General features: G+C 44.6%; 1 protein-coding gene across 5 annotated transcripts in view; it reads left to right on the top strand.

Moving 5' to 3' along the window:
- Positions 1–25,830, top strand: part of HMCN1 (hemicentin 1) — a 194,479-nt gene that overhangs the window by 3,516 nt on the left and 165,133 nt on the right. For 4 of the 5 annotated variants that reach the window (XR_011810836.1, XM_027462404.3, XM_027462405.2 and 1 more), the window contains exon 2: positions 25,512–25,582. Coding sequence is in view for 4 of the 5 variants with exons in the window: in XM_027462404.3 (XP_027318205.1) it covers positions 25,512–25,582 (71 nt within the window). In the remaining variant the exon portion in view is untranslated. Of the gene's footprint in view, positions 1–25,001; positions 25,078–25,511; positions 25,583–25,830 lie in introns of those variants that run through there. The other variant, XM_027462403.3, reaches the window with a different exon arrangement.

Genomic DNA, 25,830 nt, shown 5'->3' with positions numbered 1-25,830 from the left:
TTGCGTGTTGTGGGTCCTGATCTCCTACTAACTCACTCCTATTGTATCCTGTGGAAACAGAACTGGGCTCGGAACATCTCTATTTAACATCTGTGGCCAGCTTTTCTGTTTTTTCTTTATGCCATTAAGGAATTTTGGAACGGAAAACAAGCCCAAGAGGACACATTCATCCCTAGCATTTTTCTGTAAAGCTAATGGAGTTATCCCAGTAATAACTTTGACTCTGCATGATTCAATCAAGCATTCTTCTAGAGTGAATGACTATTTTCAAGACCAAACTCCAGCAGTTTAATTACAAGTATAATGAAGAGAATAGGGTTGCTTTACCCATTTTTTTTAATATATGTAATGTTAAGTGATATCATTAAGTTTTGAGGTAACCCACTCCTATAAATGTTGTTCTAATGGGTTAGCCAGAATTTAAATACTTTTTTTTTTTTCCATGGAACAAATATAGAGGAAAACTGACTCTTCACTCGTCCCTGTGATCTTGAAGAAAGGTCTTTTTTGAGTTGCATTCTGAATATAAGGTGTTTGGAGACCTGGGCTAAGCTGCCAGAGTTTGTTGTGCCTGAGCTTGTGCATAGGAATATGCACACAACAATATTTAATACAATCACAGAACCTTTAAGGTTGGAAAAGACGTTCAAGAACATCTAGTCCAACCATCACCCTACTACCAACGTCACCCACAAAACCATGTCCTTAAACACCACATCCAACCTTGCATTGAACACCTTCAGGGACAGTGACTCCCACAGCTCCCTGGGCAACCCATTCAATGCCTGACTACTCTTTCTGAGAAGAAATTTCTCTTAATTTCCAACCTAAACCTCCCCTAGCACAGCTTGAGGCCCTTCCCTCTTGTTCTAAAGCTGTCTGTGAGAAGAGGCTGACCCCCAGCTCCCCACAACTTCCTCTCAGGGAATTTAACTGTTCTTACAGTAGTGTAGCTATGTGGTTATGTAGGCTCTGGGCTTCTAAGTGCACAGGGTGGTGTTAATGCCATTTAATACTCCTAATGTCTATGGATGTCTGACATGAGCATCTCTTGTCCCTTCTTACAAATGGGACAGGCAATGTATTGCCTATGTGACAAACAGGAAAACATGCTGCTTTGTTCAGAGTATTGAACTGAAGTTATCCACTTAGGGCGACACAATGAACGTACAGGAGAGCTAGAAATAAAACTTTTGTTTTTTTTCCCTTGGTCCCGCTTTGCTTTTCTGAGAGCAGAGCTCTGACTAAAATGGAATAAGGGCTCATAACTGTGTTTAACTTCATAACCTGTAGTCTCCTCTATTTAGCGGACTTTCAGTGTCATAGTTGTAAAAAAGGTTAAGTTGCTGGACTACATCCTAACTTGGGAGAAGTTCAGAAGGCCATAGGAAGGTCCCGAGAGCTTTGTTTTTTGTACATTTGATGGTTTTTTTTAGAAGTTACAAAGAAGAAATATTTTTTCCCCTAGAGGAGAAAAAGAAGACATTAAAACCAGGCCATTAGAGGTATTAAAATATTTCATACTTTGTGATACAAAAATTTTAGCAGTTAGATCAGATGGGCAACAGAGGGAGATGAGAGGCTGTGGGTAAAAACAGAGGAGCACTGGCTTTCCTTCATGGCTTCCCTTCTGCCCTGAGGAAGATGTGTGTGAGTGATGGAGAGCAAACTACTCTGGCCGTAGCCTCTGCCCCTGCCCAGCTGGAGCTGCTTCTGTGCCTTCCCTGCGATCTGTCTGGCCTCAGCCAGCACGGCGTAGCTCCACGTCTTGGGGCAAGCAGCATCCTCCAACCCTGCTGGCCTCCTGCAGCAAGCTTCTGAGAGTCTCACCTGCTGCCTAGCCTCACCCTTGGGCGCTCTCCTCCCCCTTGTGTCAACCTTCGGGTTGATGGGTGGCTGTTAACATTTTTAAGCAAAGCCCGAATGTATAGAAATCAATGGTAGAAAACCTTCTCCCATTGAAACCTGATTGTTGTCCCTGATGGAGTTGCTGTGGTATCTATAAAATCATTTGTATATAACTGTATGGATGTTTTCTTCATCTTCTGGAGGGATTTATCTGGGTCCCTCTAGAAGTAGCTAATTATGTAGATTGCCAGTGCCAGAAGCTCCTGAATCTGAGACAGCTGAAATATGGTGCCATCATCCAAAGACCAATGAGAAAACATCACTTTAAATTCTGTTTTTCTACCACCTAAAGTCTGTGTATGCACATCAGCAAGTTTTACCCTCAATTCTTGAATCTTTTTTTTTTTTTTTTGAAGGGAAGGGTTTTTTATCTCTATTTTTGCTGAAAGATATAAAGGATTTCATTCTCTTCTGCATTGCATTATGAATTATTTTTCATGTTGCATCTGACATTGTTGCATACTGAACTTGCACAGAAGTTACTTGTTCTGTTTTGCTTTGCTATCCCTGGCTCCAAGTGGTGGCAATAAGTGAAAAGCTCTGTAGCTCATTAGTAACGCATCCCAATGTTACAATGTCCCAATAATTATGACTGATGTAGTTGTGCAAATGAGCCTTGCTGTTTAGCAGTGCGTGCCTGTTCTCTGTAGCTCCTTGAATTTATGTAGAGGATGCTTACTCGAGACAAATACCTCATACATTCCTGTTTCTCACGCAGACATCCCTGTAAGTGCCCTTACACCTCAACCATTCTGTGTGCAACCAGGTAACTGTGTGGGCTTTAAAATTCACTCCTGAATACAGTAATTTTTGTTGTGAAAGCTTTTTGTTTGTCTTAAAATCTTTACCCTCGCTACTATCCCTGCGTGCGCTTGAAGACTCGTTCACTTCCAGCTCTAGTGGGCTTTTCTTTGTGTCGCATACAACTCCAATGCTTGCCAAAGAGCAGCCAACGGCGAAAGAAGGGCTCTTCTGGAGGGTCCTGCGAGTTGGGCAGAGCAGGAAGTTGACACGTGGCTGCCGTCACTCACAGCAGGCAGAGCCTGTTCAGAAGCCACTTGTTGCTGTCTTTGCTAACATCAGTGTAGATGTGTAGGCATGTATCGCAAAACACAAAGATAGGGAGCAGCACGTCTGTTGAGTGACCCTGTGAAGCTATGGTCAACGTTTAGGCTGCTGCTGTTTGCACAGAGACTTACCCGTGCCTTCCTGCTTGAGGCGGCTGCCCTGTGATTCCTCACCCTTAACTGGTTGATCTTGAGGTAGGCGTTACACAGTGCAGACCCAGGCCAGAGAGCGGTTGAGATGGTATGGGTAAAGAACAGCAAAGACTTGCCCCATGTAACAAGTGGCTGGCACAGTGTTTCACCCTGTCCTGAGCTGAAGCGACAGGGCAAGGGGGAATGGCTTTAAAGTAAGAGAGGGGAGATTTAGATGAGATGTTAGGAGGAAATTCTTCACTCAGAGAGCAGTGAGGCACTGTCACAGGCTGCTCACAGAAGCCATGGATGCCCCCATCCCTGGAGGTTTTTTGAGGCCAGGGTGGATGGGGCCCTGGGCAGCCTGATGTAGTGGGCAACCCTCATGGCACAGGGGTTGGAACCAGGTGATCCTTAAGGTCCCTTCCAATCCAAACTGTTTTGTGATCCTATGAATGACCCAGGCAGCAGCTATGGTACAATTCTTTTAAAAGGCAGGGTGGAAGGAGCATCTGTTGAAGCAGTCTTCTCTGCCTGCCTGAGGCAGCTGAGGAAGGCACTTGTAACAGGGAATGACAGTACAAGAGCTAATTTCGTAGCCATCCAGCTTACCAGTCTGTTCTTCTGCTCCGTCTCCTTCCTCCACTTAGACTTCATTTCTCCAGAGTTGCAGCACATTGTGTTTCCATGTGAAATCTCACATGGAGGCCAAGCCAATCCTGTTTGTGGCAGTGGCTGTCTAGGAGAAGGAAGAAGAAAACACCTGAGAGGCTGCTCAGGCACTCCATGCTCTGCGTGCTTCTTTACCATCCTTTGGATCACATCCCTGTGCTCCCCCTGAATGCGCTGCCTGGTGCCACAGAGCTGGGCTAGCTGTAGGAGGAGAAGCTCGGGGCGATGGGGCTGGATCCAGCCTGCTGGGATAGGCTGTGCTTGAACGTCTCTGAACCAGTTGTGAGCAGAGAGAATTTTTGTTGGGTCGGAGCCACGTGCTGTGGCTGTGGCTGTCTTTGTCCTGCTGTGCCCGCTCCTTAGCAGCCTCGGGGCTGCTTGCAGGGTGCTGTGTCGACTTGAGGTGTGAGCTTCTGCAGTGTCCTGGCTCATGCTTGACACTGTGTGTCTGTGTATGTGTTGGAGGCTGCTTGGAATTCTTGCTAGAGCGGATTCAGCTCAGTCTGTGAGGGTCTGGACAAGCTGGATTCCTGGAAAAGGAGCAGGTTCTTTATTTAGTTAATGGATTTTGAATGTGGCCTAAGGAATGCCAGGAGGAACCCTTCAGATGGTGAAAGCCCTCAGATGCCAGTTAGTGCATATTTTCTAATCAATGCTTTGATTTCTGGCATATTCTGTGAGCTTGGGTTTGAAGGAGATGCATACAGCAGAGGAAAAAATTGGGAACATATGTTTTTGAGTTTGCAAATGGCAAAACAATTTCTATGTTGAAAGAGACTGATGGTGTTACTTGATTGCCTTGCCATGCCTTGATGATCAACAGTTTTGTTAGAAGAAATAGGATGGCTTTAACAAAATGTGCTCTTCATACGCTTTCTTTACTACTGGCAGGGTGGATGGGCTTTACCCCTCAATTACGTTGTAGAACATAATTGAGTTTGTGCAATACAACCAGTGGTTAGGTTTTCCTGTGTCAGTTGCATTGCTTTTAAACCTGATTTGTGAGCTTCAGCTCTGCCTACTGCGAGTCCATGTTGGGCCGTTGCTGTGGGTCAGACTCAAAGCCCAAGGGGGTCAGAGGGGTTTAAATCACACATCCCCTCGTGATCTATTGTTGAACTTCTCTTGTTGCCTCTTGACAAACATGTGCAACCTGTTCTTTGGTGACTGCAGATTTGTGCCAAGCTTCTCCATGTTTTTCCAAAGGAGAGGTGCAGTGACTCCATGCTCCTGAAGCACTTGAATGGGATTGCATTATGTCAGGGAGCATGAGGCCGCCAAGTGCACAGGTTTCATTTGCTTTCACTGACTGCAGAGGGCACAAAAGTTAGTTCAGCTGAAGCCCCAAATTGAGGAGCAATGAAGTCAAATGAGAGGCTTTCTGTTTGCTGCCTTCCTCCTGCTCTGGGGCTGGCTGTCCAGCTCATTGTCCCTCGGGCTTCTTCTGTCCTGGCATTGCCCTGCCATAGCACACAATGTACCCAGGTGAGCCCACCTCCCACAGGGAATGGGTTACACCCCTCTGTGGCATCCTCCCTGGTGCAGCTCTGGGGCACCCTCATGCCCCTTGGAGTGGGGTATGGCTGTGGGAAGGTGCTGAAAAACTGCCAGTATCTCAGTGGCTATTAGTGTTTTTTTTTTTGTTTGTTTGTTTTTTTTGTTTGTTTTTTTTTTTTTTTTTTGTTTTTTGTTTTTTTTTGCTACTGAAAGCAGGACCACTACTCCATCCCCGTGAAGATCCTCTTCTGGTTGGGCATTTTGAGCTAAAGCGGAGTGATGCTCGGCTCTAGCGATGGGCCTCCAGCACAAGTGTAGGGGCTCCTGCAAGTCTACTCTGCCAAGGGTGGCGGGGACAACTTTTGCTGGAGGATGTGGCTCATTAGTGCACCTCGTGTGCCCTTCACACAGGTTGTCAGCACAGTTTGAACCCTGGGTGTTGACCAGAGCCCCTCTCTGTGCAAGCTGATGGGGTAACTGGCAACTCTGAGACTGCTGCTATCCATGGGATTGACCACAGATGGGGGCTACGATGCACTTTGGTAATGTGTATTACAAATGTCACCAGGCTGTGTGGTTCTGAGGAGATGTTAACTTATTGTCCATGTACTCTTCCATGTTGGTTTTCTTTGGCATCCTTAGCTCTCCTCTTTGCAGAAACACTGTGTGCAGTTTTCCAGTTCTACGCGAGTTGTAGCCATCTTCCTAAAATATACTGAACCGCAGAGTTCGGTCTGCAACACATTACTGGTAAAATATTTGCATATTTGAATGTGACATGTTCCCAGACACCAAGCCAATAAGCTGCATACATCGCACACAATGAAAGAGAATTGAAAGTGCTGAAGTTACTGTCAGTAATGCATTCCCATTAAGGTCTCTTAAGGATTTAAAGCCATTCCTTACAGCATGTGATAGCTCTTGGGGCAGACAGCTGCCCCCTTATGATGCTGGGCCTGCTGCGGGGTTGAAGTGGAGAGGGTCTGAGCTTTCACTCTGTACTTCTGCACTTCAGTGTTTTCATGGGAGCTGTAACGCTTCCTGCCTCTGCTGTTGCTCCAGCCACAGGAGTGCAAAGTACGAAGCCGGCTTTGAAAGACAGCTTCATGCAGCCTGATACACAGTAGAGCCAAATCCTCAGCATCAGCTTTATAATTAGAGGAGAAATTGCAGTCAGTAGAGCTCTCCCGCAACCTCACTAGTATGCAATTAGGTGTAGCTGAGAGCAGAATGGGACCCCATGTTTTCAGCCTGGAAAATTCCTGCTGAAGTGCCGGGAGTGGGGGCGGGTTTGCGTAATTAAGTGAAAATGAAGGAATGTCTTGGGTAGCTGCAGCCTTAGCCAAATGCCTCCTGTGTTTGCTTGGGATAGCAGCTCTAATCTGCAACCACAGGTTACTGCTGGATCCCTGCCATCTTGTTTAAATTACATTCATGGCCTAGGGGGGTGTAAGCAGGAAGCCATTGTAATTTTCATGCTGTGGACACCAGTGTATTTTCATGAGCTGAAGTTAAGTGTCTCTAGGGATGCTGAATATCGCTAAAACATTTCCTGAGTTCTCTTAAGCTGCACAATGGTATGTCCGAATCTGTTTTCCAAAGGACAGAGCCTTTTGTTTAGTTAGTGAGGTCTCAGTATAGTTCACTGAACTAGTAAGCTTTTCCACTTCTAATTTATTGAGGAACAGAAAAAGAGGAGAAAGTTGTGCAAGAAAAATGAGGTGCTTTAGAACAGCTTGGAATACTCTGAGTTCCCTTATGTCCCCATACTAACTTGCATTGTAACTAAACCCTCAAGGAGGTTGTGACTTTTTAACTGGTGTCCCAGCTAGCTCTTAGGCTGTAAGTAGGTGAGCAGGTTGGGTGTGCACGTGGCTTCAGGCAAGTGTGCAAGAGCCGGCTGGGCAAACGGCTCTGCATTTCGTCACTCGAAATCATTCTGTGTGATACTTGGCCCGTGTGGCACCGAGACAGTGGCAGTGTGGTTTAATTTGGAGATCTCCAGCATCGCTGTGCTGATGCTCACCAGAGTTGAAGCCCCAGGAGTGCTGCTTGGCCCCGGGAGGCAGAGGCAGGCGGCTGGTGGAGGTTGCGTGGGGTGAGGAGCTGACGGCGCTGCTGTGGCCTGCATAAGCACTGCCTCCCAACCTCATGGTGTGCTGCCCGAGGGCTGGCATTGGGGCATGGAAAGGGAAGGTGGCCTTGCTGCTGTAACGCTTGAGTATTATTCTGCTGCCACAGTGCACGAAGGTGAGAACAGCGTATGCTGGCTCTGTGGCATTTTAAAGCAATGAGCAATTTTATCATGGAAGGAGCGACTCCCTGGGAATAGCATGGTAGCGGCGTGTGGAGTAAAGCGGCTGCAGGAAGCTGAACCTCCCAGGGAAGAGGGCCGGCAGTAGGGCTGCTCCTCTTTGGCCTCCAGCTCTGCCCTTGTCTAGCAGCAGTGCTTTGAAGTGGGTCGTTCCAGCCCTTTGGGCTTCAGCATAGCCACCGATGTGGGTGCGTGCCCCAGTTTTAACTGGGAGCACAGAAATTCTTGCAGGGTAGGCGTGGGAAGGGCACAAGGGAGGCGTCTGTTGCATGCTTACTTCATGGGGATGGGTCTCGTTTCGTGATGGGTATGATTTGAGATGAAACCAAGTATGAAGCTCTAAGTGCATTTTAAGTTAACTCTCTTATTTGTGTAAAACTTGTTCAGAGATGGGAAGGTTTTGTGCACTTGAAGTCTAACATCATAAATGTCCACAGCCAAAATTTGTGGTGTCTCAAGTGCATCTCACCTTTTATGCTGTAGCTTCACTGCCTTAAAACAGGCCCTTAGTTACTGGCAATGAAATGTCCCATTGTCTAGATATAAAAGCCAGTTTTTCCGCTTTGATCCTCTGTCTCATTGAGCAGGTTTTGATCTTGGTTACTGTGGAGTAAATGCAGAGTAATTCCCTTACAGGAAATGATATTAGTCTGGATTTACACCAGTATAACTGAGGTCAGAGTCTGGCTTGGGTTGTCCACTTTTCTATCTTCCTAAATACTGCGTATTTCCCAAATATCCTTTCTAACCTCCTCTTCAGCCCTTGCTGTCTCCTCCTTTCCCAAATTTCAAGAGTAACAATGTAGGTAAAATGTACTTGCTGAAAGATTATTTACCCAGGGTCTGCTTTTTATTAGCTCAGCTGTTTCTTATTTTTTCAGCCCTGTTTGAAGTTTCATTGTACTTGAGATAGGATCTGCATTCATCCTGCTTTTCCTACTTGATTCAATTTTGTCAATTAGAAGTGCGGTGTTTTAAATTATAGGCTGCCCTTCGATGTTATCATTGAGAAAGAACCGTATGCCTCAGTGACATTTCAAAGGCATCGTTAACTCTGAAGTTCCGAAAAAGGTTGTGCCTGAAGGCATTCCTCTTAATCAGCACCATAATGCCTCTGGAAGAGCTTAGCAAATGCTAGATGTGACTTTGGAGAGCAGGATGAATTAAATTGTTCCTGTTTTTGTTTTTATTTCCTGACATTACATGTACATTAGCTCTGTAGAAGTGTACTCTGAGCTCTGCAACAGAGCCTTTTAACTTGGGATGTGTGAGAGACATCTGAGCTTCATTGGGGTTATTCTGTTGGGTTTGCTATTAAGATTGGATGCTTGGGTGGTTTTTATCAGTTTGTATGTAGCTTGTCTTTTCCACTGGGGTCTTGGTCCATGTGATCATAGCACTGGTATGAATGGCTTTACAGTTGGGCTTCTACTGTAACTAAGCTGCTCTACGTTTAGATGTAAAGCTTAGTGATGTGGTTTAGTGGGGGGCTGGTTAGTGTTAGGTCAGAGGTTGGACTAGGTGATCTTGGAGGTCTCTTCCAATCTAGATGATTCTGTGATACTGTTACAGTGTCTTGACCTTCATTTGATCATGTATAGTCCTGTCCAGAGTATCCTGCTCTTAACTATGGTGGTAAAGCAAGGACAAGAGAAGAGCAGCACCCCTTCTCTCATGATTTGGAGACAGTGGGCAGAAAGGAGCTAAGTCTGTGTCAAAACACATACAAATGGTTTTGGATATATTCTGTTGATTTTGATGCATTTTTTTCATATGCTTAAGTGTTTTCCTGAATGAGGCCCTAAGGGTTTGCCTCAGGCTACAAAGAGAATCTTTGGCAGAGCAAGTGATTGAACTTGAATTATACGATCTTAATAGTTTGGGTGGCAATTTACACTGCAGAAACCTGAACCTGAACTTCATGGAAAGCCTGAATCAATATTCATGCCTGTACCTGAATCTCTCCTGCATTCCAGGTAGCTGCAGTCTGCACCATCAGCATACGGATGGGCAGTTCGTAGAAACAGACAGCTCCTTGATTCTGTACACAGACAGTAACTTAGAGTTCGTCAGGCACTTTAGCCTGACTGTTACTGTGTGGGGGACCTCTGGGTTGCTTTGGGAGTGCCATTCATAGCTGTGTGTTTTTTTTTTTTTTCTCATGATTTTGAATTTTTATCTAATCTCAAACCTTCTTTTGAAGGCAAGAGATAATGTGTAAGGGAGAAGCCCAGAGCAGCGGTAGCGCAGCCATCAGCTCGGATAGCTGTGCTTTCTCCTTAGAAAGGTCTGCACTGTGGGCCAGATGTTGACTCCCTTTTCTCAGGCCCTTGGTGGTGGAAGCCTTGTGGCTGGTATGAGAAAATTCCAGAGGGTGACAGAAGTTTTAGGCTGCACCGAGAGCACTCTGCTACTTGCCAGTGGCACCCCCAGTCCTGGTATGTGGCAGCTGTTGTTTGGAAGCCAGCACCCACCTTTCCCTTGGGCTGACTCCAGCATTGGAGCAGGTCCTAGTTAAAGTATCCTGGCCTGAATTGTCAGAGGGTGCATTAGAGCACCCTCCCACTCACAGAGTGGGGCTTTCTCAGCATTATGTTGTGTCTGGAGGAGGATCATCTTTTGTTGCCCTATGGAGGGTGCTTGATGGCATCCCCAAATCTGAATTCTTGCAAAGGAATGTTATAAATAAAGTCTCAACTCAATCTGAATTTAGTAATATTTATAAAAGGCAAGTAAACAGTGCTGGGTGTGTGGGGAGTCTACGCTACACCAGCCCGCGCACACGAACATCAAACATTCTAAATATACAGAACATTGCTTTTACATACTAAACCCGACTATGCCTATACATACAAATAATCAGAAAAGGTAACAATCCTTTAAGTTCCATGACTTAACAGTCTCCATTTTCCATTCCTTTTGAGCAATATCTCTTGCTTTAAGTTGCCACGCAACTCAGCCTTCGGGCCCTATGTATCCCGTTCTTCCCGGATCGAAGAAAAGCATATCCATCTCCTTTTCAAGGCCAATAGGGCCTGGGTCAAAAGGCACGTCCAGGTCACCAGGGGGCAGAACAGCAAAAGCCTTCGATGGCTGTAGCAGCAGAGGGGCCCATGGCGTAGCAGTCGGATCAGTAAAGGAGCCCGCAGCTCCCTCACTGTCTGGCAAACCACACGTTTGTGACTGCGGTCCCACAGGGCTCTTTAAGGCCTCAGAGACTGCTCGCCAGGTACCGAGCAATCCCACTACAACGTTGTTGTTTTTAGTTGCAGAGTCGCACACCTTGACATCAGTTTGGTCCCGTGTTTCAGGCTCATAAACTGTCTGATCGTTAATAAGGAGAATAAGCTGTAAGGTTACCAGGACAGTCTTTGTTCCTAAGGACGTATGGCTCCCCATAATGCCCGGCTGCTTACCAGCGAGGGGCAGTTGTGTACCCGGCTCCGCTTCTCTCAGCTCGAGCTTCTCCCCAGCTCCGGTGCGCCTGTTTCCAGCAACTTTCAGTACGAGCTTCTCTGAGCGGTTTGCTGAGTTTGGCCGAACCTAACAGGCGATCAATGTGCTTGTTCATGTCCTGTGCATGGAGTCTCCTGAATCACCCTTCTTAGTTCCCTCTAAACTCTTTTACATTCCTCATGTCCTCACCGTTAAGAGTCTGATGTTGTCATCAACCACGGGGCTTTCCGACCCCCATGGCCACACTCCCACATCTCCCCCTTCTTTATTAATATCAACCATTTTCTCCACATGAATTACCACTCCATACTTAACACTCTCAATGCAGGTTTGAGTGCTCAACAGTTTTAGGAAGCTGGGGACGAGAGGGAAACATTTTTATTCAATTAAATACTATCTGTGGATTATAAAATTCCACTGAGTTTTACCACGTTAAAAATGCAAGCACACTCCAAACTAATTCAAAAAGCAGATGTGGGGAAGGAGGGAGAAGGAGGATATGGGAACGTTAACTTTTTTACCCCAAACAAAATAGTCTTTTTCCACAACACATAAGGATTACTTCAATGAGCTAAACAGGAATACTTCATGCAAAAACATTGTTTTCTGTTTTCTCATCTTTTATAATTTGTTCTAAGTAATTCCACTATTTATGCTCAGGCTGCTGGCATCAGCTGAAACACAGAAATCAGCTCAGGATTCTCAATTGCCTTGATCCTGGTATTTGCCAGCTCCATCTCCTGTCTAACGTAGCCCAACAAGACCGGGAGGTATTCAACACACTGCTGGAGAAACACAGCACGTGTGCCTGTGGAAGCAAAATGATAAATCACTAGTAATTAATAGTTACTCTTAGAGAGTTACTGAATTTTAAAACTGGAAGAATTTACCACACATAATGTTTACAAGAAACTGTTTGGGCTGTTTAACTGACACAGAGCACAAAGCTTTCTTCCTGTTATATATGGAGTGGTAATTCATGTCGAGAAAATGGTTGATATTAATAAAGAAGGGGGAGATTTGGGAGTGTGGCCATGGGAGTCGTAAAGCCCCGTGGTTGATGACAACATCAGACTCTTAACGGTGAGGCCATCAGGAATGCAAAAGAGTATAGAGGGAACTAAGAAGGGTGATTCAGGAGATTCCATGCAGTCTTGGGTTGTTTGTTCTCCAGTCGTTAAGGCACGAAGTTTCTGGGTGCTTGCAGTTGCTGTTATTTGCAAAGTTGTTTGACCAATGAGAAGTTGTTTTGAAAAGAACTGCTGTGGGGAGAAGGATATAAGAGGGGAACCTGTCCTCAAGATTAAAAAAAAAAAAAAAAAGGCAACACAATGTGACGAAGTTACGTCATCAATAAAGAAGCAGAAAGAAGGAATGAATGAAAAGGAACAGGCTAGCAGAACGGAGACCAGGATGGGAGCAGGCACATTGATCGCCTCATGAAGATAGGTTCAGCCAAACTCAGCAAACTGCTCAGAGAAGCTCGTACTGAAAATTGCTGGACATAGGCGCACTGGAGCTGGGAAAAAGCTCAAGGCTGAGTTGCTTGACAACTTAAAGCAAGACATTGTTCAAAAGGAATGGAAAATGGAGACTGTTAAGTCATGGAACTTAAAGGATTGTTACCTTTTCTGATTATTTGTATGTATAGGCATAGTCGGGTTTAGTATGTAAAAGCAATGTTCTGTATATTTAGAATGTTTGATGTTCGTGTGCGCGGGCTGGTGTAGCGTAGACTCCCCACACACCCAGCACTGTTTACTTGCCTTTTATACCTTTTATAAATATTCCTTTTATAAATATTACTTAATTCTGATTGAGTTGAGACTTCATTTATAAGAAGAGCAAATGTATTCTCACTATCTTCCTCTTTCTTCTCCCGAAGCCAAGCAACGGCTCCCCTACAGGCATCAATCCCCTGCTCTGCTGGGGCATCCCCCCGTGGATGTGCCGTGTCCTGTTCTTGTGGGCAGGGCACTGTGACACCGTGAAGGGGTGACAGAAATCTGCGCAGAACCTGAGTGGGATCCTGCTGGCATGATGAGCCACGCTGCTTGGATAAGCGTGGTAAATCTGGATGGATTTGTAGCCAACCAGTTAAGTGTTCATGAATCTTGCTGTAATGAGCTGCCCGGAGTTACTGCGTGCATAGGAGAGCTAGTAGAAAAGGAAGTGTGCTGCTTTGCCTGCTCAGAAGTAACTAACTGGTAGTACTGTGTGTTTGGCAGTGGAGTCCCAGACCTGATTCAGCTTTAACCCGTACAATGTACAAAACTGTTTTGCTTACGTCTTTTCCATAGAGATGTCCTTTGGCTTGGTAGGGCAGCATCGTCTGCTTCAAAAGCTGCTCAAGCCCAAATGATTTTAGGTAGAGCCTGCAGAATGGACAAGAAAGTGACAAATCAAGTTTTAGGACAGGGACTAATGAGTGGGGCTTTCTTACCCTGAGGTGGCTTGCAAGTGCAGTTTGCACTGCACACATGCCTGTGCAGTTGGTGATGAAACTGCTGTGTTCCACAGCTGGCCAAGCAAGCTCAAACAGCTTTCTGACAAATGCCCGAGACTTCCAGGTTTGGTTCTTTTCTAGCCTTATTAGATTTTAAAAATCTATGTTGTTACATGATAGTGTTTTACTGTCTGAGGTCTCAATTCAATAGCCCAAATGACTGTCAGCAGAGAATTGGATTTGAAGTGGAAGATTGTTTACATGCCGTGGCACGTACATAAGGTCAGGGAATTTGCAGGTTTTCTTTCCCCAATGGTCAGTAAACATGAATGACCTGAAAGAGGACTGTAGGGATAGACTGCTGAGAGGTGGTGGGGCACTGGGACACGCTTTTCAGGGCAGTGGTCATGGCACCAAGCTGCTGGAGTTCAAGGAGCGTTTGGAGAATGCATTCAGGCACAGGGCCTGGTATTTGGGTGGTCCTTGGGGGACCCATGAGTTGGACTTGATGATCCTTGTGGGTTTCTTCTAACTCAGATATTCTATGATTCTGTGGTCAGGATGGGAGACTTCTACACAACAGGATTTATTTAACAAATGCTCTTAGACATTAATTGCATGACTACTTGGGGGACAAGCTCTGCTTTTTTGATTCCTCCCTCAAATTAAAAGGATTAAATAAATGCTCTTCCACCGAGGTGGCAGAAGTTTCACTCCTTTTCTGCACAGCTGTGAAATGGCTCCTAGCAGCTAAAGCGAGGAGGATTGTGAGTGTCAGGACGTGGCTGGTCAGCTGCTCTGAGTGTGAGCGGTGAGAGGAAGAAGAAACCACACCATGAGGCACCTTTGGTGGTTTGTGCCCAGAAAGGAAGGAGCTGCGTAAGGCCGTTGTCACCACCCAGCTGTTCTGGCAGCCCTGGAGGAACTCCACAGGCTGGCTGTGCAAATCCTTCCCTGGGTTTGTGGTGGCCATTGAAGTTTCTCAGGCTTCCTTGTGTGTAATTCTGCAGTAAGTTTATTCCTTCCTGAATGATTTCTGCTGCTTAAAATTGTTTTTGTTGGTGCTTTTTAGAAAATTACACAATTGCAAATGATACGGGCAAAAGCAAAGGGATGAGAGAGAACTGCTTCCATCTGACTTATCAGCTACCAAAATAAGCAGTGCTCTAGTAAGGGTTTTGAGAGATTTAGCTGGCCTTCAAAAACTTGCTATATCTTTCTTTTCAAATCACTGCTTCAATCCAAACCTCATCTTTTCAAAAATAGACCTAAAATGTTTCAGAATCCTTTTTTTTTTTTTTTTTTTTTTTTTTTTTCCACAGATTGGCTTTGTCAGATGAGGAGTTTTGCAGGTGTTTTCTGCAGCTTTTTCCCAATCACTTTCTTGTGCAATAGAGCCTTGCCAGGAATAATGAGTGGTGTCTGTAAGTAGAAATAGAAATAAAATATCTACAAAGTCTTCTATCTTCATAGTAGATTTTAAAAAGGACAAAAAAGTTGCTTTTAATGAGACACACCAGTTACTGGCCCTTATCAAACATCTTTAAATAGATGCTTTAACTTAAGCAAATTGTCACTTCCTTGTTGCTCCTTTGTTCACGGCTGTATTTGAGGCAGTGCTGAACCATGGTTAGAGCCCTGGGGGTAGTGCTAACAACTGGGTGTTGTCAGAGTGAATGAGCAGTGTATACAGACAGCATTATTTGCCATAAAATTGCATGTGCTGCCAGCTGCAGATGGATTAGTTTTGTGAAGTGGACATTTACTTAAAATGAGGTATGAGGATTTGAGTTTACAGTTATAATGGCTGAAAGGGAACAGTGGGTTTCTAATGGTTTTACGTTGGTAATCCTTTAGCCATTAATTATCTGGTGTAAGACTTACTGGGAGCATGGGTCAGTTCTAATTGAAATCAAGAAAAACTTTGTCATTGACTTGAATACAGATGCTTTTTTGATAGTATATAAAAAAAAAAAAAGGAGACTTTTGGTACAGAGTAAATCCATATGCAGAATACAAGGAGCCATGTACTGAGTGTAGCAACTTCTTTCCTAGCAGCTGGTCTCAGTACTTTATTTTTGTTATGCTTGGAAATATCCATTCTCAAAAGATGGCAATTGGATACATCATAAAACATTTTATAGCACAGAAATGCACATATACGCATGTGCAAGGCCTCATGGCATGGAACATTGTTTTCATTCTCCTAGAATTTTCTGTCAGAAATCTTCTGTGTGTGTGTTCTTTTGAGAAACCGGTGGCTTGGTATGAAAACTGAGGAAAACTTAGTTTTGTTTTAATTATGCAAGGATAGTTAGGTCTGTGGTTATAGTCTCATCATCTTTTCTCCTTAGGGCTGATTGGCTAATTGTGTGGCTTGCAGATAATTGCCAAGAATGCAAGAAAATTGCAAGAGTGCAAGAAAGTGCACGTGCAATTGCCAGGAGTGCAAGAAAACAACTTATTTAAATAACTTTTCAAGGATTGTGTCTGGCATCTGAATTAGGTCAGTCATGTGCTGTTCTGCCTTGTCCCACATCACTTAACCTTCTGTGGGCAAAGAAACCCCAATGGAGCCATTTAAGTATGGCACTGTTACATCTGTGATATCTTTTTAAGCTATATTTTTTAACCGTATAGAATCATTAAGGTTGTTAGTTATCCCCTATCCTTCATGAAAGCCATGTGGCTGCAGTTCCAGCGTGAGCCAGTTGTTTGGTTCTGGTTGTGCGTCTGATCAAAAAGCTGACCTGGCCTTGAGTAAGGTAGCGCTCTCCAAGGATCTTCCAAGTCTCTTTGAGCAAACTAATTGGTGAATATAATTATTCAAGCAGAACAGGCTCTTAATTAAGACCTTGTAATTGAATTAATTGACTCTGGAAAAATAAGGCATGACTTTCTTTTTTGTCACTCAGCCTATGGACCCCTACTGTCTTGGGATGCGTTCAGGGAATGTGGTGGGAAGCAGAGGTGAGCGCAGACAGAGCCATTGGGGAAACTTGCGGAGCCTGCTGGCAGCAGAGCTCGGAGGGTCCCGGCCAGCAGCTGCATGGGCAGCAGCTTGACACAGAGCTTTGCAGGATGCTGCAGCAAATAAGTGAGCCCTGTAACCTAACGCCAAGTGTAAATTGAGATTTAAAAGTTGAGTTTTAAAGACAATTTGATTTGACTTCAACATGTTATGATTGTTAATCACAAAATAGGACTGTAAAATTTGTAGTTACATTCATTCCTGCCTTATCCTTCAGTGTAAGCTCTTTATCCAGCACTGTTACAAGTGTTGAAGGAGTATTGCCAAAATACACAGACACAGAGAAGAGACAGAAATAGACCTGGACTGAACTGGAGTTCAGTCTGGAGAAAGAATTTAAAGAGTGTTATGAACTGAATTTTACTCAGTTCAGATTGTTGTTAACAAGGGAAATAAACACAAGCAGAAAGTAATCTGATGACCTTCTCAGATGTTCCCTGGGAGCTACAAGCGTGGGCAAGCTTCAGTAAACGCTTGCTGCTCCCCTGCTGCGCGGTAAGGAAGCGGCGGTTGCAGCTCTTATCAGCTGTTTATCCCTTACTGTAGGGCTGAAGGAAGCAAAGCAGCTTGGCAATGCTTGCGTGCTGTATAGAGTCAACAAATGCATTTTCCTCGTCTGCTGGTGATTTGTTATTAGACAAGAAAAGAAGCATCACAAACTTGTGTACTCTTAGGCTAAGAAGCCTAAAACCAAAAGACTTCCTGCACGGAGGAGATGCGTATGAGCACGGGCAGCAGTTGTGTACAGGCTTGGGTCCCTGGGGTAGCTGCAGGCCTGCACGCGGAGGACCACCTGGCTGAGGCTCTGTAATCCCGGTGGCTCTTCTTGTCCCTTGGCTTCTCCCAGGGGTTGCCAGCTGTGGCTGTGTGTTCTGTAGTGTGGGCAATTGTCCACTGACAGCTGGCTGGAGATGGCCAGAGTCGCTTCAGAAATGCTGGCTGCCGGCCCTGGTGAGGAGGGACCTGGGGGGCTGTTGGAGCTGCCAGGGGACGGGGCAGGAAGGTGGGTCCCCTGCAGGTGCCAGCACTCAGAAAGGTCTGTTGTCTCCAGAATGAAAAACCTTGCCTTGTGTCAGTCTCCTTATGTTTGGGATGGGTAACAGCCTCTGGCATTGCTTTGAATTCTAACCACACAGTGTCAAGGTTTCTGGTCTCCTTGCCTGGTATTTGTGCACCAGCAGTAGACAAAAATCTCCCCTAACAGTGGAACCAGAGGGGATGTTCAAGTGCATTGTTTTCTTGGAACAAAAATCATCCTGGAGACCTACTTAATTCAGGCATTCTTTTTCTTATTTCTAGCCTGAGGAAATAGGTCTTCTGTGGGTGGGTCCATAATGAGTGCGATGTGGTGCCACCCGTGCTAGGGACTGGAGAAGCTGTAAGGCTGTTTTCTGCATCATTCACAGGGAATTTGTAGAAAACATTTATTTTAACTGTTTCTGTAGACAATGAGGCTATTCTGCATATCCTATTTTATTTCTGTAGTTCTTAGAGAAGTTAACAATAGGCTTGCTACTGTGCTAGGCAAACAAGCACCTATTTTTTATTATTGGTTATTGCATTTGGTAAATAACTTGTAGAAAATGACACTCTTGACCCGTAAGCTGAATTTAGTGCTGGCTGTAGTAGATGAAAGATTTTCTTCACTGGAAATCCCCAAGCTGGCTTTCCTTTTCCAAGAAATATAAGCATGTATAGTGTCATTTTTTTACCATTGTTTTTTTTCTTTATCAAATAAAAAACAACATAAGGCTCTTAGATGTTATAAGAATGAGAAATATAATAGATACTAATAATTAATAACTTAAGGCAGATTTTTAGCAAAATCTTATACCTTTGGTCTCTAGGATTCATCCATGCTTTGGCCATTTGCCCTGAGGTAACTGCTGGAGAATTAGATGGATGAGGGTGGTGACTGTGTCCAGCAGTGACCTGAGAACGGACCTTCGGCAAGCCTTCATGCTAGGCTGCTTGGCAGTGATTTGCTCTTTGTCTGGATGGTCTGCATGGGTTTTGTACGGATGGCCAGTGACAGGAGGAAAGGCTCCTGTGCAGACAGACCCCTTCCAGTCTTAAGTTGAAGCTGCATGTTAAAGTCAATAGTCATAAGTCATGAGACTGAAAGTTATTAAAAAAAAAAAAAAAAAGCGTGTTAAAGGAACATGAGGTTGCTGGGTTGGTTTGGCTTCTTTTCTCTTTGGTTAAGAATCTGGCAGAAGTTGCTCACTGCAGTTCTTGGGCTTTCTAAACATTAATATAATTATACCCAGCTTAGAGCCTGAAAGTGAAAGTGACCGAGTTGTGAGGGAATATCATTAGGAAGAAACTAAATAGCCAGTAGCACACACTAGGGCTGAGCATCCTGGCTGACTCCAGCACCCCTCAAGTTCCCTGGGGGGATGCTGCCAGTGGGGCTTGCATTAGCCTGGGGGGAGTGGGTGGTGGTGGTGGTGGAGGTGGGCAGCACCCCCAGAGTTATTGCTTGCGCTGCAGGAAGGCTTCAGTGAGGTGTCTGCATAGCTCACAGCTTCACTGTGAGTTGAGGGGTCCTTTGCTACAGAGGATGAAGCACAGGGCTGTAAGGCTTTTTTTTTTTTTTTTTTTTTTTCCCTATAGGTGGTGGTTAGCATTGCTTAGCCTAACTTAGGTGTTCAGTCAGATGCTTGCATTGAGTGGTCTACTAAGGAAATTTGGAATTGGTTAAAACTGGAGCAGTGTTTTAATTGCAGTAATGTTGAAAACACTAATTCATCTGGTTCTGTCATAATACAGCTGTTTGAGAAATAAAAAGGTTCACTATAATTTGAAAGATTGCAACGAGAAATATTTTCTCTGTAGTTGCAGCTGTGACATCTTGCTCCAGTATTGGAAAAGAGAAGAAACTTGCTGTGAAAGATTTCTGAAGGCATCTCACGAGTGGTAAAGAGGGCTGGGTAGCCAGACTGAGCTCCAGATGAGCTTTGGCCTTTCTAATTTTGTCCCTGAACATCCTTACAACATCCTTACAGTCCTCCTGAGTGGCCTGCCCTCTTTTCCAAAAATCATAAACCCTCTTTTTTTTCTTTTCTTTTTTTCTCTTTTTTTTTTCCCCTAAGCTCTAGCCACAACTCTGTTCAGCCAGGCCAGTCTTCTTCTGCGCCGGCTTGTCTTTGCACATGTGGGGAGAGACCACTCCTGAGCCATAAAGATTTCCTTCTTGAGGAGTGCCCAGCCTTCCTGTACAATTCTGGGCCATGGAGGACTACTCTTTGACTCCATTGCAAAGATAGAGCTAAACAGGAATGATGTAGCCAAACATGCAGTAAAAGGCTGTCATAATTATATTGGTTATTAAAAATATCAGGTTGTTGTTGCTTGTGTGTGTGCTTGGCCCTCCTCCATGGGGTACTAGTTCTGAAGTTTATTTCCTGTTTGGAAGGTATCCACAGGTTTGGGGTTGTGTTTGCTTGTTTTGGATGCTTATTTACTTGTTTTTAATGCTGGATATATAAGAACAATGTCCCTGCTCGGAATTAGAAGAAGGAATTCTGTGGGTGAAAGTGTTCTGCAGGATTTGGCTTCTCTGCCGAAATCCATTTGGCTGCTAAGCACCAATTAGAGGTGGTGGTTGTGTTTTTTTCCTTCTAGAACAAACAAATTCAGTATTCTGAATGGATTAGAGGTAGGTAAATGGCTGCAGTTTTTCTCTGCTAAATTCTAATGCATCCAGATCTCCAAACCAGCTATATAGAGCAGATGTCTTGCATGGTCAGGATTAAGGGAGAGCCAAATCTACGAACACCCTCAGCAATAATTATGAGCGACTGTGTGTCTGTGGGTCGTTTGTGGCTGTCCAAATGTGTTTGCTGTTTGGCATGTATATAAAGAAGCAGTCATTTGAGATGTGGCAGAAAGTCATGGAAGAGCATCAGAGCCTTTCAGAATGGCCAGTTCCTTGGCATTACTGGGGACCTCTTTGCTTATTTCCAAGGGAGAGAACTTTTATCAAATTTAACACAAAAACCCAGCATTGAGATTCGTAATATCTATCCAATGGACAGGTACTCAGTTTTATGCTGTTGCATTTTTTCGGTTGCTTAAATACAAGCTCCAATGCTGTACTGGTTGCATAGAGCTTGGTGATGTTGATTTAGAAAGTCCAGTCTTTGTTTAACAACATGCAACCGTTCCTTTAAAATGTTTCCTCTCCTGCGTTATCAGTTCTCTGTGTGATGTTAAGCCTCGGATCACCATGTCAATTTGAAAGAACTGTCATTTATGTTGTACTTTCCACACAAGAGAACTTAGTTACTGTCTAATGAAGGTAAGCTGTTTTGCTGTATCTGTATCAGGGTTTTCACCTTTCCCATAATCACTGCTGAAGGACCAGGGAGAGCTTTGTGGTAACAAGCAGTATGGAAAACCTCCATAACAAACTAGTTCTAAATGTTCCAATGTCAGCACCTAAACATGGATTTGCATTGCAACACCTGTATGTATGTATTATTCTGTTGTAGTGTTTCAGCTATCAATCTGGTGAAGAACTAGTGAAGTAAATACAAATATATACGTATATGAATGTGTGTGTGTCGTTTTTTCTTGGCATGTTTGCAGGACCTAGTGTAAGCGTAAATATTCTGTATTTAGAGTTTCACATTTGTATGTATGCTTGATTTGAGGAATGTGTGACTTGTGTGCTTGATTTCTGCATGTAGCTGTTGAGACTTCAGGCAGTTTTGGATGTGGGTGAATGTGCAGTTAGATCTCTGAGTTGGCTATATGTGTGCTATTACTGATGCACAAAGGAACAGCATTGTGCTTTCACTGCTGCTCTCAGGGCACTAAAAAGTGTTCTGAATGCAGATATGTTTCTCTTTTTCTATAATATTGACTATTTTATGTAACTTGACTATACGTTTTTTTCATGTCTTATCTTAGTGTAATTCTACAAAGCATTTCCATATTGTTCGAGTGGAAGTCCTTATACAAGGTGAACCTGTACAGTGTGGGACGGTAGCTGCTAAATCCTCCAAATTCCTTCAGGAGCTCTGCCCACCCACTCTTGCTTCACAGGCAGCATCTTTTGAAGTGCCAGGAACAATTCCCCACTGTGGCCTGTCATTCTTTTACATCACTGTACTTTAGCAGTAGTGTCTTGATTGCATTGCCTCTCTGACCTGCCTCTGCTCGTTTGTTCCATGGAGCCATGTCTGGCCTGACAGCTGTAACGTGATTTGGACTTCAAGTTCCAGAGACCTTACTGTCTTGCTCCTTTGACAGTCTGTAAGAATTCTATGGTACTACATGAGAGGAGTTACCATTCTTTCTTCAAGTCCTTTTTGGAAGTTGTTCCTCTTTGGAGTGCGTTGAAGGCCCATCTTCATCTGCACTGGGGAAATGGTCCTGTTGGGTTGCAGCTGGGGAGTAGCAGAACAAGGGCAAGGAAAGCTCGGTGGAGGCTGGTTCAGCCCTTAGGGCATGCATGTCACGCACGCTTGATGGAGGCATGGTAGTGTTTGAAAACAGTTGGTGCTGTGTTTTTGGTACAGGCCAGTGGGCATTCAGGTAGTGAGAGCCAGTCACAGCACCTGTTATACCTAGAGCGGTGGTCCCATAAGTTACGTGTGGGGGGCACTGAATAACCTCCCCGTAACTGTGCCATCAGATCGTGAGGGCAGTGAGGTGACACCAGTCTGGAGATGGTTGGTGTTGCCTTTTCAAATGCCTTCTGGGCCTGTGACTGTTTGGTCTTGTATTGGCCTGTGGCTGCCGGCCTGCCTAGAGTACTTTACTGCAGGCGGAGGTATCTTGACGTCCCTCTTAACAGCTAGTGCTGGGAGGCTCGGTTGCGGTCTTGCTCTGGGGCTCTGTCACTTGTGTTGCTGCTGTTCCTCCCTCAGAGGAGTCCAGCATCTCTCCAGGAATGAAGGAGCCCATTCACTTGTGCCTGGGGTCTTGCTTGCCCCCACTGCAGAGCTGCTCGGGGATATCTGTGCTCTGTCCAGCTCTCAAGAGCGTCTCGGGTCTTTCCTGACAAAGCTCCTTGCTCGACGTTGCCTAGCCTGGGTTCCCTTCCTGACCTCCTGTCCTGAGGTCCCGTTCTGAGCTCGGAGCTAGGTGCCATCCCAAAGATCTGCTCTTTGCTGAGAGCAGACCAGAGGGCAGCCAGTGCCTTGCAGTGATCCTGCGGCATGCTGACTAGGGCCCTGCTTGGCGTCTGCACGCTGCTGGAGTGAGCCCTGGCTGCCTGCAGAGCAAGAGGCAACGTTCTCCTCCCATCTAAGCTGGATGGGCTGTTTTAACTTAGCTGAAGTAACGTTACTTTTCAGATCTTTATTTTATAGGGAAAGAAAGCCTTTCCAAAGGATTTACTGCTCTAGAATTGAAAAATGTAATCCCTAGACTGCTGGGACATAATGGAGCTTGTGGTTTTACTACATGTATAAAACCCACTCAGTTCTGTGCTTCAGAACAATGGCTGGCAGGGGACAGAAGCTAAGCAAAACACTTCAGAGATAGCTTTAGTACAGGCATATGCCTGTAATGTGGTACCAGGCTGAGTAGCAGCAGGAGGAGCTTGTGTGAAGGGGTGTAGCTGATTAACTGTTATGGGGCCGAGCAAATTTGGGGTACTGAACTATCACAGTTGCGGATTCACCAGCAACATAGCATGCCCTCACTCTAGTTGCGTTCAAGGAGAACTATCATGGCTAGGAACAATGCAGTGAAGTGCACTTTATTACAGCTGCAGCTACAGAGGTTCTTTGGATTGCCAGCAATAAATTCACTGTCTGCAAAAGCAGGCTGGCATGCATGAAATACACAGGTACATAGCCTGGCTATTAACCTGTTAAAAGGCACAAAGACTCTATAGAGATTTCTAAGTTTCTGCAGAAACGCCTGGTATAGCCAAGTGTTCAAATCTTACCCCATCGTGTCCCAATGTGGGGGAAGAGAGGCTCAGCCCATCGAATGATCCCAGAAGTCACAACAATGTCTTCCCCAACATCTCCTCTCTCTTATAAGCCAGCTTATATTGTTCTCTATCTTTTAGGTGGAGCTTGAGTGACTCTAGTCGCATATATCTTGCTTATGATTGGTAAAAAGTTTTCTCGCTTTCATTTAAAGGTACAGGCTCCGAGACATTCAGAGCGCATGCACAGTGAGGGGTGGTTGCACCTGGAGGCGGGTGGCTTTTGGGATGGAGGTGTGTTTTGGTATTATAATGATATTATAATGAACAAAATTCACGAGAGCACAGCATCTTGTCAAAACTATGACAGGCCATTGTCTCAGGGTAGCAAATGTGCAGCCTACCAATCCCAGTGTGCACAAGAACAATTGATTCCCCCTCTTGTCACAGAGCCTAGCCGCGGTGTCTCCACTCCCTCTACGCTCCATGCTGTTCCTTAGTCAGCACACTAGGTGCCCCCAGTGGTAGTGACATCTAAGGTTAGGGGCCTAGGGAATTATTAGGTAGTGCAGCTACACTCCACCCTGTAAGCTTCTTCAGTGCTTTACATTTTCTTTAAAATGTCAATACTCGTTTAATTTTCCTAGTCACTTTAGGCAATAACTTCAGAGCTCTGTGCCTGAGTCCTTGGAACGGCTCTTCTGGTGGTAGCGTAGCATTTTGACTCGGGTAATAAGTAACACTCACAGAGAAATGGCTCGAATCAAGGCCATACAACAAACCCTCAAGACACTTTAATATACTAGGAGAGCTTTTCTGTGATCTAATGAGTGACTTTTAACCAAATTTAAAGCCTACATTCAGCTAAGGCATGCATAAATACAGCCCCTCAAGCAAACTCAAGTGTGATTGTAGTCGACTTTAGGGATGGCTGTTGTTGAAACTCCAGTGAAATAAAACTTTGGACTGTTCAAAAAAGACAAATGTCTAGATTACATGGATGATAAGTACATGTTAATGTTTATAGAGCTTGGAAAGCACTGCATGGTCTGCTGAGGCAGCACTTCTATGCAAGCTGCAGCTGAATTAAATTGGCACCATGGCAGTCTCATGCTTTTCTTTCATCCTGACTGCGTAATCGTATCCCGCTTTGTGTGCTGGTACTCAGCTGATCTCTTTATGAGGTGGCTTGGGGCACTAAGCTAGTGGAAATCAATTTTTGTCTCTTGCCGATGTGCTTACTTATTTGTGCTTGGCTCAGTGCCGTGAACCAGCTTGCCGAGCTAGATGAGTGCCCTGCCCCGTCTCTGTGCTGGGAGCAGCAGGAATGTGAGCCTGGGGCAGGCAGTGCATGGACTGTGGGGGTGCCAAGTTAGATTGAGGTAAACTGTCTGGAAATAGCAGCCTCAGGAAAACAGCTGCCTACAATCACATTTGATACCAATTAGGAAGGCAATTGTTGAGCAGCAGAGGGAGGCTAGTGGTGCAGCTAGTGTGCTTGTGGAGCTCTCAGACACGTGCTGCTGTTCTGTGCCGACTGGGCTGGCTTCATTTGGATGGTGCCATGCCATTGCTCAGCATACAATGACATGGCAAACACCATGAGTAAAGCTGATGCTTCCAGAGTTCTTAATGGCAACTGCTGCTGGGTAGTTTTTTCAGGTAGCCTCTCCTTTGTGTTTTTCAGAAAGAGTTGTATAGATAAAATACATGATTTTCTGGTGCTGCCACCTTTGTTTTGTGGGGTTTTGTTCCCTTGTGTTTCCTGAGAGCAGTGAAATGATGGGTCAAAAATAAATGTATGTGAGAGAAACAACACAGCACATCATATGTACCTATAAATCCTTAAGACACTTACAAGTCAGCAATGCTGGAATGATGGTAGCATTACTAGGTTTGGAATTACAAATTGCAGTGTGGGATATATCTTTATCAAGTCCTTCGTTTCTGCTGTTAAATATTCTTTCTTTTCTTATTGTCAAATTTTTATCAGTTTGAAAAAACATTAACTCTTAAGCTGAAATTCTTTTGATAGCTTTCTGTCTTCTTCATGTTATGTTTTCCTTTTTTTTTATTATTTTTATTTTTTATCCCAGAAATTGGTCCAGTGACGATAACCACAGATCCCAAGAAATTTCAATTTGAACTCAGGGAGCTTTATGTTCAGGTGAGTAACGTGTTTGTCCTCTGTGTGGTTTTAGCACCAGGCCCTGTTCCCTCCTTCTAATCTTTCCTCTCGTTAGTGTTTCTGCTGTAATGCTTCATCTGGAGGTAGGCTGTCTATCTTGGTCATTTTACCTGCACTATCATCTGCCTGTTCTCTGGTCATCTTAATTTATGATTACAATTTACTTTGTGATTACGATTTACTTTGTCTTAGTTTCCATTGTATACAGAGACTTGGTTAATTGATTA

This window comes from Anas platyrhynchos, chromosome 8 (genome assembly GCF_047663525.1).
Source record: "Anas platyrhynchos isolate ZD024472 breed Pekin duck chromosome 8, IASCAAS_PekinDuck_T2T, whole genome shotgun sequence".
NCBI classification, from domain to species: domain Eukaryota; kingdom Metazoa; phylum Chordata; class Aves; order Anseriformes; family Anatidae; genus Anas; species Anas platyrhynchos.
The sequence above is the reverse complement of the archived record's forward strand: the minus strand, read 5'-3'. Positions and strand labels throughout refer to the sequence as shown.